The sequence below is a fragment of the Saccostrea echinata genome, unplaced genomic scaffold, assembly GCF_033153115.1.
Source record: "Saccostrea echinata isolate AGI-Se365-2 ecotype Australia unplaced genomic scaffold, CSIRO_AGI_Sech_v1 ptg000009l, whole genome shotgun sequence".
In the NCBI taxonomy this organism is placed as follows: Eukaryota; Metazoa; Mollusca; class Bivalvia; order Ostreida; family Ostreidae; genus Saccostrea; species Saccostrea echinata.
The window spans coordinates 50585623-50602155 of NW_026889758.1; the positions used below are offsets into that span (position 1 = coordinate 50585623).

General features: G+C 32.5%; 3 protein-coding genes and 1 long non-coding RNA gene across 4 annotated transcripts in view; 1 reads left to right on the plus strand and 3 right to left on the minus strand.

The window, feature by feature from the left end:
• Nucleotides 1–16533, minus strand: part of LOC133183057 (uncharacterized) — a 275276-nt gene that overhangs the window by 32952 nt on the left and 225791 nt on the right. The window lies entirely within an intron of this gene.
• LOC133183032 (beta-1,4-glucuronyltransferase 1-like) lies at nucleotides 3–3087 on the minus strand. Its single transcript, XM_061317952.1, has 3 exons — nucleotides 2979–3087; nucleotides 1008–2044; nucleotides 3–253 (listed from the first exon to the last, which is right to left on the minus strand). Exons 2-3 carry the CDS (start codon nucleotides 2007–2009, stop codon nucleotides 62–64), a joined length of 1194 nt encoding a protein of 397 aa, XP_061173936.1. The 5' UTR covers nucleotides 2010–2044; nucleotides 2979–3087; the 3' UTR covers nucleotides 3–61.
• LOC133183029 (complement receptor type 2-like) lies at nucleotides 3143–11424 on the plus strand. The gene is made up of 8 exons (XM_061317949.1): nucleotides 3143–3199; nucleotides 6059–6147; nucleotides 6873–7061; nucleotides 7334–7537; nucleotides 7818–8039; nucleotides 8375–8572; nucleotides 8966–9571; nucleotides 9703–11424. The coding sequence occupies exons 2-8, from the start codon at nucleotides 6063–6065 to the stop codon at nucleotides 9786–9788; spliced, it is 1590 nt and encodes a 529-aa protein (XP_061173933.1). The 5' UTR covers nucleotides 3143–3199; nucleotides 6059–6062; the 3' UTR covers nucleotides 9789–11424.
• On the minus strand, nucleotides 12766–16385 carry LOC133183902 (peripherin-2-like). Its single transcript, XM_061318793.1, has 5 exons — nucleotides 15805–16385; nucleotides 15199–15409; nucleotides 14781–14895; nucleotides 13220–13264; nucleotides 12766–13044 (listed from the first exon to the last, which is right to left on the minus strand). Exons 1-5 carry the CDS (start codon nucleotides 16380–16382, stop codon nucleotides 12833–12835), a joined length of 1161 nt encoding a protein of 386 aa, XP_061174777.1. The 5' UTR covers nucleotides 16383–16385; the 3' UTR covers nucleotides 12766–12832.

The following is a 16533-nucleotide window of genomic DNA, read 5'->3' on the forward strand; positions in this document are numbered from 1 at the left end:
AAAACATTTGATTTCTTTTAATGAATAAATTGTAAAATATTTCTTATAATTTTTTTTATCCTTAACAAGTTCTCGTTGAATCTGGATATCTTGACTTCAGTTCCTCTTTGAAATCTTGGAAGAGAGCTTTATTTTCTCTATGGTCCTTCACTTTTTCCAAGTAGAATGTATTCTTTTGCTTCTGACCTTTATGAACCAGGAAAGCATTGTTCAGAACAAAAAACTTGTATCCAGCAACATACATCTCACAGATCTGGAAAAAAAAAGAAAGTACCACAAGCCATTTCATATTAATGCTGCTACAGAATCCATCCGAGACAAAGCAGTGTACATGCAATTATAGTTTGATTTTTGTTCTGATCATGTAGATACCTATCACTACACAATGTGCAGCAATCTATGTGAGTGGATCAAATGATCTCACTTTTATTTAGATTGGGACAAAACAATATTGCCAATAGACAACTTTCAAATTTACAAAAGTTATTTCCCTTTGCATGGTCAAACCGGGGTCAACCGATGTAAGACAGTTTTCCTTTATAACATTACCAACTTTATGGGGCAATGTCTTACAAATGAAATCTATTTGAATATGTTTATTATGATTTTTATGTTCCCCCATAATATGGCAATGCAGGAATGGATCAAAACTGTCCAATTCTGTTTAAAGGTTGAAAATATTTACAAGCAATTTACAAAGGATATAGTAAGAAAGAAAAAAATAAGAGTAATGCCAACAATAGGAGATAACTCATAAGAAGGTGAAAGTCGTCTATTGCTCCTATTTATAAATTGTAAAATGTGAAATTTGAACAAACATCAATATACATGTAGATTAATTTGCAAGTACCAAATACTGCAAATACATGTTAGAGAAAGTAGTGGAGATTTACTGACAGTCTTGATAAATGTTAGGATTAGACAGTGATAAAATACATGTATGTAGCATTTTACAAAAGCACAACCATCAGGTTCACTTGTGGGCAATATGTTGGAGAATGCCCTACCTGGCTGACTCTGTTGTAGCCATACTGTTTGAATCTCTCCTCATAGAGTGGTAGTAATGACTTGTGTGCAATAAAGAATGGTTCGTATGGGAGTTTCCACTGAACTTCATATGCCACTTCTAGTTTTTCACTGCTCTGGAGGGATTCCCATCTATGATAATCTGTTGCAAATTGACACCAATGGCACACATTTGCATAAAATGGATGTATATTTTTATTTTGCAAGAGCTCTTGTTTAGTGGACAGAATATGATTTTCACCTGTTTCAAATACAGGTACAATATATGCTGTCCTATCACCAACAGAACTGGAAGACAAAAGATCCCTTTGGAATGAATATAACAGATTTGCTGAAGGATATATGTCTATATCAATAGCAAGAACAAATTTGGCTGCCAATGTTTTTATGGCAAGGTTTCTAAGAATATTATGTGGGTATTTTAATTTGTCCTCAAGGACAAAGTTTTGATTAGATGATTTAGCAAAATATTCTTCAATACAGTCCACATCATGGTATGGAATCTTTGTTATGTTGGTATGGCTTGAGACAGGGAAAACTAAATGGAAAAAAACATTGAGCTGTATATGTCTGTAACATGCATATAAATTCTGAATGAGTTGAAGCGCAAAGTCAGCATCATGACTGTGTGTGAAGACTGAAACAGAGATAGGTCCCGCCCACCTCTTGCTTATTTGCACAAGGTTATGTAGATGATTGGAGGTAGTGTGGGTCACCAGAGCAAGGTCATATGAATCTGTGGGATGTTGTTTATTGCTCCCAAGAATATCAGGCACAAGGAAGTAAAACCCGCTGCTGTCAGTCTTGTAAGCGTCTCTAACTCTCTGCATTATTCCATCCCACACAGAGTTAGGGTAATTCTTTGTGTCTTTGAAATCTTCCAGTTGCCCCATGAGGTAAATGTGATAAACCTGAAGCATTATCACCAATACTACCATGAATAGGATCACTTTCTGTATACTTGGTACACATCTTGCTCTCATTATACTGGAAATACAATGATTTCATAACTTGGTACCTGAAAAGAGATAAACTGAAATGACTTGCATGCCCATTAAACAAACAATGTTTTATAATTCTTTCACAAGAAAGATGATGTAGCTGAATTCCAAAAATATTTGAAATCATGAGATCAAGTTCTGCAGACCCTATGGTGAAACTAGTACCAGATTGAGAAGTGTATTTTAAAGAATTGACAGAGTGCAACACCTTCTTGTATAATAATCTTTTAATAATGAACTTGATATTTGAATTGACACATCAAGCAATTTATATGTTGAATGAATGTACTTTTATTGAACAGTAAGTTTAGTGAACTTATCTATTGTTAATGACTTTTTATCTCTGTTTTGAATGTATAATGCATACACCTGCATCAAACAGCTGAGCTTTGATCCTACATTTTAAAAGAAGCTCAAATGCTAAAGACATATAAAAAAATCAGAAAACATCCTGAAAGCTCCATCGCAGGTAATACTCATGTATAATATGACAGAACAGGCACTTGACATTTTAAAATTTTCTTTTTATATATAAAAAAATCCTCCATGTTAAAAAAAATAACATATTATTATTTTACAGTAGCATGGAGATTTTTTTTTATCTATAAAAAAGAAGTGTTAAAAACGTCAATTGCCTGTGATTAGTGTCCCAAAGGGGTGAAAACATGACCCTTTATTTGAATAACTTTCATCAGATGAAAAGTATACAGACAGACAAACAGATCGACGCCTGACAGGTGATCAGAAAAAGCTCGCTAGTTTGTCTGTCTGTATACTTTTCACCTTTTCATCTGATCTGCTAAAAGGGATCAGGCTGTTTACTATACTAACTTGCTGAAATTAGTGGAAGGTGTAACGTTAAATGCTGGAAAAAAATAAAGAAAAAAAAAAGAGTGCACAAGCATTGTGATAAAAATCCATTATTAAAAAAAACATATAAAAGTCTCTCACATTTCATTATAGTAGTGTTGTCTTCTAACAATATCAACCCAGACTGCATTTAAATTTTCATCCCATTATAAGTTATAAAAGTAGGCTTAGCCCTTAGCCCTAAAATACGGGTTTGTCAAACCGGAAGTAAACAAATTGCTTGACACCTTTGACATGCGTAGCAGCTAACAAACAATGAGAAACAAGTTCATTGAAGTGAGAACTTGGAGAAGTCGTTGATTGTAAGTAAACCATTAAGCTGATCATCAAAACTTTTCGTACCCCAGTTGTTTATCTAATTTTGAATTATTTAATCTACATCGGAGGGTGATGGTTGATTTTATTTACCATGTTTATTGTGTGTATTTGACGTCATCTACTGTCTGCTTAAGCTTATTCATTCCCGTTAAAGGCTTTCATTATGCCTATATCATGTAATATCTCTCCACAACCTCATTACCTTTGGCTCATGCCAAAGATTTTGTGTGTGTGTGTGTTCAAACTGTGAAAAAAGATCTTAACCTTAAATTGTTTTTCTTCAGCCCCCCCCCCCCCCAACAAACTCTCTCTCTCTCTCTCTCTTGGCAGTTCTTTGTGAAATAAGAGAATGTCTCCCCTAAAAGTGATACCTACCAAAGGCTCAAAAGAGCTTGTTTAATTGAACATTCTCCATCGGTTCATTGTCTGGCATCTGTGCTCTGTTGTCCTTTTCCACGTACATGTTCAATTTCATCAAAACTTAGAAAAGAAAGCATTCTTGAGGCTACTCAAATTTGCAAGAACTCCATAGTAAAAGCCAACTACTGCTTTCAGCAGTGAGCCAGCATGCTATAAATGAAATCATCTCAATATAAATCACTGAACTAGAAAAGACTAAAAATTATGTTAAAACTTCCATCATACAGGAACACACAGTATACTTATAGCAAACACCTTTATAATGAACTCTTGCTTATGTATCGGAAGTGGTTTCTATTCCTTGTAGTTCTAAAACTTTTCTGTACAGTGTTACTGTAGTTTCAAATTAAACAGGGCTTTCAATTGTCAGTTGTTCAAGGGCTGTTGAAAGACCCCATTCCCAATTCAAGAAGGTATCTTTCCCAATAGCTGTTTAATAACACCCCCCCCCCCCCCCCCCAAAAGAACTTATATTTGGATTTTCAATAACTCACTTAACTTGCTATTATTGCTCATATATATATGTAAATGTATCATAATTTCCCACCAAATTCTCTTATTCTCCTTATTTTATCAGTCGTGACCCCTGTTCCATAAAGTAGTGTGAGAGGCTAGTCAACATTCAAGTTCTAGTCTCATGGCTGGGGTGGGACCACAGTAGACACATGGTCATTGAGGCTAAAGTTGCTAAAATGATGGAATTTGAAAAGTTGATGGTTATTATAAGAAAGCTTAGATGACTCAGATGAGAATTGCCCTGGCTCTCTTTTTTTCTGAATCTCTATCTAAAATGGCATCAAACAATTGATTAAAAAATTATCCAAAGAGGGAATGTTCAAGTACATGTATATGGTATAAGTGCATAATTCTGAGCAACAAATATTTGTTGACTGTATTTGCTTTAAAAAATTGAAAAAATCTGTGCATTAGCCATCCTTTTTTAGATTTATTTGAAATGTGGGGTTTTACAGACATATAAATGCATCAACATATCATAGATATTTTAAGTTGGTTATAGATATTTAATACAAAATAATGTCATATAAATGAAAACATGCATCTTCAAATGATGATTGATTTATAATAAATGATGGCCATGATGACATTATTTTTATTGTTATTCAGTGACACATGTTTGTGGCATAATATTATTGTCAGTAGATAAGTGCCTGAGAAGGTGGGGAAGCAAATATCTAATTATCTATTAGCTGCTACTTATCACTATAAATGTTAAGGTGTGTGTGATTTGAAGTAGACATATATACATGTAAATGTTTCTTTTTTTTTTTTTAAATTGCATTGCTTAATCATATATATACCGTACCAGGCAATACAAAAATATTTGTGTCTGAAAACTAGGATTCTGAATTTCATGTTGTACAAAGCCATGTAAATTACAACTTGTTCGATTCTCCTCCCTTCCTTTTTAAAAAAAGTGTCTCACTCCAGCATTTTTTGTTTTGATTTAAAAATGTATGGAATAAAAAAAATGATTCTGCATACAAAAATAATCAGAATGCATACATGCCTTAGTATTGTAAAAAATAATTTTTTTGTAACTGATGCTGATGCTGTAACTGATGCTGAATAAAATGGTAAATAAATATAAATATATCAGCATTAAAAAATAAATTGAGCAATTTGCACAAGAGAAATGTGATAAATTTTTTTTTTTATAGAATTCATCTTCCCAATCCATATTAGGATGAAATCTAAAAATAAGTTTATCGGGTCAAATGAACACCTAGAAATTGAAAGTCCATAAGAGTACTTTTTGATCATTTGATTGTTTCATAATAAATATTCAATTAAGAAATTCTGGAAAGAGTAGGCATCTCAGAAATCATTTTGAAAGAGATTCACAAAACAAATATATTGGGTAGTACATCCAAACACTAATAGAGACTTTAATTTAAAAAAAAAAAGGAAATGGAAAAAAGCAAGCAAAAATCCAGGCCTATAAATTTTGATCCATGATAGAGTTGTCACCTTCATGGAAAATAATGAGATATATATTACAAAGTGTATCATATTACAAGAAAGCCCATGTAATTTGTTTTGTACCAGGTAGATAATGTTAAATAGATTGATAGACAAGGCAATTTACCATAAAATGTTTTTTTCCTTTTTTGTAAGTAAGTGATAAACTAATTAAACAGTGCAACCAAAGTAGAAATAGAGTGCTGGTAAATTGCAAGGGGGGTGGGGTGGGGGGGGGTGGGGGGCTTAATATACAAGCCAGTTGTTGATAGAAGAAACTTTTTGGACTTTCTCTGTATGAAATCTTGGGAAAAAAAAAAGAAATGACTGCCCTTAGGCTGGGGTGTAGTGATTAAATATTTCACTCTGCTGTACATATATGTTTGACTCATTCACAACATGAGTTTTTTGCAAAGATTTCTTTTTTAATCCTTATTTTTTAGTATAATGAAGAAAAGCTGTGTCAGATTATTTGTGATATCTGTGGCATCTCTTTACCATGTCTATGCAGGAAATCAAGGGCAAGTGAAAGGTAAGAAATGACAGTTATCTAGAAAAAGGGGATCCCATTACTTGTACCATCTTTGCCATGGTATTGTTAATGGGTACTAAAACTATAATTCAATAAAAAGTGAAACAGAATTATTTGTTGTTATTTTATAAATCATGGCTTTCAAAAAGGTTAGAAGCAGGTGATACTTTTATAAAAATAGGAGGTACCTTGTGGAAGCAATTTTTAATCAAATGTGTCTTTTAAAAATTTTCTCCATTGAATGTTTTGGCCAGTACAATCATGATTTAAGCCAGGTAAAAGTACCAGGTACTGGCAGATTTTGAAAGACCTGTATAAATAATACTACACTTATTTTATTCATGTAAAATTAAGCATGGGTATACTAGAAGATAACATTTTTAGGTTACAGAACACTAAACCAGTTTCAATAAAATTTAGTACAAAGCGTCCCTGAGTGAGAGATCCTTAGTTTGTTTATATGATGGAGGATGAATTATAAACAAGTGTGGAGAATTTTAATTTAAAGATTTAATTATATGTTATTCAAGGAACACCAAGGTTAAAAAAAAAAAACAACAAAGTCTACATTCAAAACATAGTCTACATTCAAGTCAACTCCTGGATCCAAGATTTATTGTAAAAAAAAATTTGAAGAATTGGGAATCTGTAGGATGTAGGATAGAAATTTGATATCCCCCCATTGATCTTTTAAATTGTTTATTTGTTATCTACCATAATTTCAGAAAACCACGCAGAAAATAATTGTGGAGAATTTCCTAAAATCTCAAATGGTCAAGTAAAACATAAAGGAATCTATGCCAGAGTAAGTTGTAAAGAAGGCTTCTTTCTGAAGGGAGATGATACTTTCAAATGTGACCATCACACAGGGTATTGGAGTCCCCCAACAAGTCCTGAGTGTCTGCCAATAAAAGGTATGTTTTTTGGTTTTATTTGGGTCACCAAGTCCTTAATTTACATGTGTGGGTTTAATGAATATGTGGCCTCTAGTTATTTATAATTTATGTATTTATTGCACTTTGCATGTTTCCAAGGCCCCCTTTCATTTAGGATTGTATTTACGTTGTTATATTATCTTGTGTTATCGTTTTCAATTAAAAACTAGAGTATGAGAATTTTTTTCAATGAAAATGTTTACAATGAGCTAATAAGATTTTTTCCTTAGTCTCTAGATATTTTATTTCAGAAAGCTGTAGGTTGCCATTACTTGATCATGGGATGATCGAGAGATCTGAGGGATCCAAAGATGGAGTATTGTATTGTAGTAATGGATATTATATCAAGCGGGATGAGGGATCGTATGAAAGTGTAATTTCTGTGCACTGTTATGACGATACTTGGTACTTCAGTCTGTTTCCTTCCATAGAACGAGTGAGAGATTGTGAAGAAGGTAGATATCAAAGTGAATTTGTTACAAATCCACATTTAGCTATGTGTTGAAAGTAAAATTTAGTGTTTGGTATTTTTTTTTAAACAGTAAAAAAAAAAAAAATCAAATAACAAAAAAAAAAAAAAATAAGAGAATGGTGACTGCAATGAAAATAAGTGGTTTTAAGAAAAGTACCTTTTTTCCTTAGAATTATCATAATTTTTTTTTTATATTACTTGCACAGAGCTAACTATATCATACATGTACTGTGGCATATAAGAATATATTTTTCTTCTATTAGTTCCCAAGAATCAATGCAGCAAACCGCAAGATGTACTCCATGCCAAATGGGTAATTGAATCAGAAAGTCTATTTCACCGGCCAACATATATGGATGTTTTTACGAAAGGCATGAAGGTCCATTATTATTGTGTGGACGGGTACAGTTTGATTGGAGAATCTACAGTTGTGTGTCAGGAAGGAGGGTACTGGACTGAACCTCCAGAATGTGTGGAAAGCTCAGGTACTCATATCTGTCAATTTTTCTGTGTTGCCTGCAAAGGACACACAATCCCATCCCATTGTTGCACATGCAATATAAAAAAAGGGGTTGTTAAAATTATTTATTTGAATTACGTCACATTGTCCATTGTTTAGGAATCCTTTTAAAATTATAAAGGTGGATGTATATTAATGTGACATAGAACCAATAATGAACAATAACGAAAATAACATTTATCATGTTTTCAATATGAAATATATATCAGAAAGATTGAGCATTTAATTTGTAGAAAAGTTGAATGTTATATAAAATTAGATCTTTTTATAACAATTGCAGATTGACACTTTGTATTACAGGACCTTCCAAGGTGTGCCAAGTTCCCATTATTCTCAATGGTGAATGTAAATGTTGGACCTCCACATCAAGCACCTGTACCCAAGTGTATAATTTAAACAGGGTGGCATGTACCTGTGCTTCCGGATACCAGTCAGTGGGAGAGGAAGTTCTTACCTGCAAGGATGGCAAATGGGATCACTATACGCCATCTTGTATATGTAAGGGATAATACAGTAAAACGTATCTAATCTGACCTGTGTACAATTGTTTCAATGTGAATTCAAACCTCTTTTATCATTCCCAGTTTACCATTTTTTGTGTTCTTTACATTGTGCAATACAACACACCATATCTCTTCTGAGACAAAGTTTGTGTCCTAGTGCTTGTTGGATTAAACATGTTTGAAAAATTTATATTCTAAAGCTAATTTTAGGAAATATTGAGAACAATTGCCTCTGAAAATTGTAGTTGCAGCAAGTTTCATGAAAAATAATTTCCTCGTACATGTCATTAAAGAAGGTATATTTTTTTCCCTGAATAATTTCTTTTTTTGGTGAGAACTTGTTTTTTATTTTCCAATTAATTTATTTTTAAATTTTTTTCTTATCTAGCAATATCACCAACTGAAATATCAGTGGGAGATACTACAGAAGACAACAGTCATATGAACACTCTAGCTGTTGTGATTGCTACAGCCTGCAGTGTGTTGGGACTTCTTTTAATGGTGATGGTCATAGTCATACTTCGTCGCAAAAAGCCATCCCACCATCACCACCAGCGCTTGTATGATCAGAGTACCATGCCACCACCATATGGTCGAGTGTATCCCATAGACGAGCACGACCGAGTAGCTTTAATAGGCTATGATTCGGCCAGGTTACCAACCTATGAAGAAGCCACAAGAGACACTGCCTCACAACAAGTGGCCAATCCAAGATCAGCTCAGGAATTTAGGCCGCTACCAAATATTCCATTCCAGTTACGTAGCCCAGCTCTTCCTAGTATTGATAGTACTAGCAGACATTCCGTCACCACCACTACTACTGGGAATGCTGAGGTGTTTGGTTCAATAGATACAGTTAATTTTAGCATGAGTGATGCTTCTACAGCAGGAACGGTTGACACCATAGACAGTCGTGCCAGCCGCCCCTCTCATGGTTCTCGCACTGCTACAGCTGGTAGTCTGGAATCTTCTAGGGAAAATCTCTCTTCAGATGGTAAATTTTCTAAATTCAAAGTATTGCTTTATACCAACTTAAATTAATGCTTATGTTCTACTTTATAAGAAAATTTGAATGTAAAATTTGAACAAAGTCTTGAACTATAGGTTTTTCCACATTTCTTGTAGATGCACCATTATTGGAAAACAACACTTTAGAATTAAACTCAGAGACTCAAGATGAAGTTATAGAAGAGGAAAATAAAGAGCCCTAGGGCAGCCTTGATATTGGTGGAAGTGACCTCCCTACACATATTCACGGAAGCTGGATCTGACATGGGATAGTGCATCATATTACTTCAATCATAGGCATTTGTTGCTTCTTTTTTTTTTTATACATGATATTCCTATAGTTTCATGTGATAATAATTATAGACTGTGTGTGTTGTGAAAACGTATGTTATTTAGTAAATGTAAAGGAATGAGTTACTTTTTTTTCATCGTAGATTTTTAAAATTTGTTGCAGATTGGTGCTTTTTTTATCAAAAATTTTTATCTTTTATACATGTAATTTTTGTTCCATTTGTGATGAATGAAACATTGCAAAATGTCTCATTTCACTCACATACATAGCTATGCTATTCTTCTTAAATTAGGGATGACAGAAAAATACCAGATATCTTGTTAACCAAATACATGGTCAAAAAATGCAAAGCAGTCCAAAAAATTGAAACCTGTAAATTTTTGTACATATAAATTTTATGAAATATGTAAATAAAAAGAATTCATATAAAGAATATTCAAAGGTTCAGAATTTTCATTCAAAGTAAATGATTAATTCAACGTGCTAATATTTGATGTCTTACAATGAATGAAATTTGAATTAGAAATCAATTTAATATAAAATACACCAGTTTATACACATATGAATAACTGGTTAATCAGTTGAAAAAGTTACAATTAATTTTATTAATTGCCATCCCTATCCTGAATTATAGTATCTTGTGAAATATATTTCTATATATATATAGGGGCAATATTAATCAGGGAAAGATTTTTTTTTCAAATTACATAAAGTCATTCATCTATATTCAAACTTGAATTGTACTTCTCATATATTATTTATGTGTACCTGAAGAAGGGAAAAAAAGTTATCTTCATGAAACATGCTAAAAAAAACTTGTATGGCACCTTTGTCAGAAACTGTAGTCTAACATTTCCTCCCATGCTTCTCCTAATATACACCCTTGTGACTTTTTATTGGACAGAAAATTGCAAAAGCTTTTCATAGTCTTAAAGTATTGAGTGCATTTTCTAAAGTTAGCAACTTTGGACCAAAAAAAAAAAGACAAAAGACAAAATATATTGACCTACAAATGCTTTAAAAATGAAGAGGATTGCCATTAAGGAAAGTGTTCCATGTTATCTGTTGCTTACCATTAAACATCATTTATCAAACAATCATTGTGCATGAATTGATGTAAATAAGAATTTTATAAATTAAGTGCTGAGTATTTTTCACATTAAAGGAAAAGTGCTTTGAAATGAAATTTAACCAGCATGAATTTTATGGAAGACACTGTTATGAAAAATATTGATTTCCTAATTTGATGCTGAAGCAAGTTTATACAAGTTCTTATGTGATGTTTTTATCTGCCAAAACTAATCAAATTAGCCAAGGTGAATTTCATGATTATTGACTTTCTTGTATCATGTAAATCTTTTGTTGCAAAGCTTCCAAATCTCGAGTCAGATCTTCAACTTTCCCAAAAAATTACCGAATATGATCTGTAAGCAAGGATCTGTATGTTTGATATGATCTCAATTCTATTCTGAATTTTTTTTTTGAAAATGTTGAATTTCAAAATACACTTGCATCCTTGTTTTGGTCAATAAATGTTTGTACATGTACATGTGTATCTTTTTCTTGTAATATCCAGTCAAGTCTGAGAGAGCCTGCCTTCAGCATCTTAGCTTCAACTTTACAAAGCAGGTCCATTACCTAATACTCAACCGCAACAAAATTTGAATGCCACATTTTTAGCTACAGAGTTTTGATTTTATTTATGTTTCAAAGATGATGACTAAGTCAATTCTTTGAGCTGGTCAGTTTTATGTACCTGGTATTTGTATGGCTTAATATCAAATGACACTACCCCATTACCTTTGGATGCTTCATTTCTTCATGACATGATTTACAGGATATTGTGAGGATTTTTGCATTTCTAAGAAAACAAGAGGCCTAAGGGCCTTAACGGTCACCTGAGTATGATACAACCCAATAAAGGATCCATAGATGAGTAATTTAATATATGGTAATGCAAACTTAATTGATTGATATTCTGCAACAAGTTTGAAAGATTTATTTACTTGTCTATATGCCAGTGCTAACTGAATTCCCGTTTGATATTAGTATTGCTATTCTTAAGTTCAATATAGTGCTTCAAATTATCAAATGAATAAATTTATTTTCATAAATACACTTTTCAGTTTTTAGATGGTCTAATAGGAATGACTTTTCTTTAATACATGTGCGTAAATGTGTGTAATTTATTAACCAACGTACTGTACAGCGAGATTAGAAAACCCCCCTTGAAAAACAACAATGGGTGTTCACATGTATCCATCACTATATTGTTCCTCTTAAAAAATTGCAAAAGTTTAATTTCAGGATATGTCTTTTCTTCTGAAACATCCAATTCAAAATATAAAAAAGGTGATCAAAATTGAACTTGATGAATGAAATACTTTTCCAGTTAGGCCAAAATAAAATTATTGCTTGTTTGGAATTGCCTCCTGCCTATAATAATAAGTGGTGGATTTCAGCAAAATTGGTCATGTTTGATGGGAGATACCCTTTACAAAAAGGCAGAAAATGATGAGTTCACTGCTTATTGTTACTGTTTTTATCAACAATTTTTCATTAAACTCAATTCTGAAAAAAAAGAAATTTCCCTCCCTCCCTCCTGGGTCTGAAACCTCCCAGGCGGCAATTACAAACAAACAACTTTTTATGGATGGCCTTAGATATATTGCTAGAGTTTTATCTCTCTTTTAAGTATATTTGGGAAAAAAAGAATATTAGAATCATAAATTCGATCATGTGTCAACTCAATGAATGAATATTTGAATATATTCGTTGACATCCGTACTGTAAACCCATCTTTAAGATGCCCACTGCAGGTCAAATAAGTCACCCTTTCCACTAAGTATCTTGTAGTATTCAGCAATAAAAGTGATTGATTTTTTTTTTTTATTTAAAGTTGACATAATTTAGAATAAATAATTTCATGGTATAATATCATTTGATAAGTTGTTTTCATTCATCAATGTCCATCTCATTAACATATTTCACAGATTGTCTTGGTGGAGGAAGATCTTCAAGATCAGATGGAGGGGGAGGAAACTCTTCCTCAACATCAGGGGGAGGTAACTCTTCCTCATCGTCAAAGGACTCTGTGACAGATATATTGTCTATACTTCCTACTGGAGGGAGGTTCTGTAGACTGGCTAATTTTGTCATTGGAGCAGCTAAAACAGAAATGTGTCTTGCTGATTTTATCAATGTCAAAATTTCATCAAATCTAAACATGATCAACTCATTTCTCCATAAACATGTTTCTTCCATAATTTAATATTACTTGTCCTTGAAGAATCTGATAATTGAGTGATAATTATGAATCATTATATAATTTTCACTTCTTACGAGGTGGTCCATCCGGTAATAATTTCTGCTTGTCATCATCCTCCACTGAAATAGTAAAAATAAGAAATATTTTAAAATTCCACGTAAACCCCCCCCCCTTCCCCACCCCATACTTACTTCTTAACATGAACTGTGATCATGGATTGAGTTATTAGTTCCATTACATCTTGTGTTAGATTGAGATATAATAAATAAGCATATGACAATAACAATGACACATCTGAGAAAGATAGAGGTTCTAATTACCAGTATATTTGAATATTTACATTTCCAATGTCTTTGTCTGAGATAAAATTACAAATTGTAAAAATACTTTATTTCTACATAAATCTACTGGTTCATCGAAAGGCGTGGTTAAAAAAAAATCACGTGCGGGGTGGGACAAATAGAGACGGAAGCGGGGCTATTAGCACGGGAATTTGCAGAATCAGGAGCATGTAAATATAAGGAATAACTGTCAGATTTTTTGGATTCATGACGATGATCAATCGATTGGCTTGCGTGATAATTTTATGCATAAACACCTTCGGCGTTTATGCAAATTATCACGCAAGCCACTCAATTGATCACATCATGAATCCAAAAAATTCCTTAGATAAGAATCTCTTTAATAAGTGAATTAATCCTATTTGTATTAAAACACATTGATATGGTGTAATTGGTATTTATTTATTACAAGCCTTACTTGAGACAAGGAAACGGTAATTAATGTACCTGATAGAATGGACAAAAAAATTGACCACCTGATTTACTAACCTAACTTTTGACTCAGATCTTATTTGTAATATCAGTGCCAATCTTTCACCAAAGGACATACATTATATGGATGAAATGCAAAATGATGTCCTTAACCATTAAGTAAACGTAAAACTTGTTTGAACATTTTTAATGTCATATTGCACGTACATCCTCTCATTACACTCTTGGTGAAGAGCTTGTGTTATAGGGTGCTTGGAGAAAGAAACACAGGTTTGTTTTAACCTTTATCTGAAAATGTTTGTCAAGGTCACACATCCTTTACCCAAGAATTACTGTTTACGCTATTGAAGTAAATACTTAATTAATCCAAAGAGCCAGATTATGTTAAGTTGACACTTCTTTTTCCATCACATCCTTGCTTTAAAAAATTCGGACATATTATTCTCATCCATAAGATTCTTTCATTCTTGGATATGTATATATTTGTATTATGATATATCAAAGACTAATTATACAACAATTACCACATTTATTTGTGAATTTGGTGATCTACAGTGGTTGGGACTTCCAACTCACTTCAACATATCCATAGTATCTGAGATTTTAATGTTTGAGATTGCAAAGTTTAACTGTATTTATTTACATATACATATGTATTTAGTCATTTTCCTCATTTCACAGGGGTACTTATCATTTTTTAAATGTATATATAGTTATATACTCAGTTAAAGTTAAATGTATTTAATAATTTGCCTCTTATGGGATTATAAACACTTGTTTATAGTATATATGCAATATTTTAAGGCTCTTAAAGTGTCATTGATTTAATTTCTTGAAGAAACAAAATTCATCATTAGTTTACCTTTGCCTTGTGCTTTACCACCACCAAATGGAATAAGAAAACCCTTTGAATCTTCATCATCAATTAAGTTAGCAAGGCCTGTTTGTAATAGCCTTGTTTCTAATCCTATCATCAGCTGGTATAAATAAATAAATAATGGATGAAAACTGAATGTGATTTGTAAATAATAGAAAATAAAGTCATCCTTATTTGGGATTTCCTAAAAATTGGACCAATACAAACAAGAGAGGCCCATGAGCCACAATGCTCACCAGAATTACATTTTAATTCCTAAAAAATGTGTAAATGTAAATGAAACCTCTTACTGTTTGTCTGACTTCAATAAAGACAATGGCTTCATTAATATTTATATACACAATACATGTATATATGCTATAAAATATGAGAAATTCAAAACAAGTAATGAGCAAAAATTTACCTCTAAGAATGCCAGTATGACAACAACAGCCCCTGCAGTCTTTAACATGTGATTATATGATGTCATCAATGCATCACTACATCCTTGTGTGTACAATGTTATGTCTTTGGTGTATTCATACTTGTAGTGTTTTGCTTGTACTCTGGTGTCTATGCAGGGTCTACGGGCTCTGTAGTTACAGCAGCTAAACGGAACATGGTCGGTAAACTTTCTGTATAAAATTAATATATTGTGTAGTGATGTATACTTCAATAATCTGAAATTATACAACTAAACATAATTTTAAAAAGTCCAGTTTGTTTAATATTATACAAATTATACAGTTACATGTAATTATATATTTTCCCTTTGATTTGATCTTTACAAATAGAAACTCACTATTACTATTAATCACTCTATTATAGTTGCGTTATCTGTGGAAATTCCATAAGAAAAAATATAGGCCCATGTGCTACAATACACATCTCAGTCACTTCTAACAAATTTGAGTAATAAAATTCAAAGGCATGTCAACATTCAAAGTCAAGAAATAAGTGGCCCTTTCTGGATTCCAAAGATATTACTAGTTTCTTGCACAAAGCTTTTAGAAGAATAAACAGTACTTACTTGTATGTATGTTGTTCATCTTTTGTCATATATTCATCGGTTATATATTTCTTTGATACAAATTTGACATGGAACCAATCTGTGTATCCTTCTGAACCACAGCACTCATACTGAATCTGTAACTTATCAATGATGCTTTTCTTTGGCATGTCTGTAGCGTACTTTTTCATGGAAACATATATTCCTTTGCTAAATAATTTACGAAGTGAAGCAACGTTTGCAAAACAAAGCATGGATGCCACAAAAATGCACACAAATAAAATAAAAGAAAGAAAGAAAACTGGAATTAGAAATTTTTTCCAGACATCTCTTCTCGCCATGTCATGCACAACCCAACAAACTCGTGATGCTAAGATATTAACAATCAGTCCAACAAGACCCAAAATAATCATGTAGGCAGGTAACGCGTCCCGACTTCCTTCAATAAGACTAACTTTGTCTTGAACTGCAAGTTCGATATAAACAGCTATTGTAAGCATAAACAAATTAAATGGGATGGTGACTAGGCACATAACACTGGCTACTTTTGAAATTAAACATCTTGTTTTTTCCGTGAGATTAATTTCTGGCACTCCCATTCTTGGTTTTATTAACCGGAAGTTATTCAAATATACGTCATTTCCTAACGTCACAATACTGATGACAATATGGCGCTAAACTTCGATCGAATACCAGTATTTTTTATTGTGTTGTATCTTGATATGTGGTTTACTTTTCTGACATTGTTAA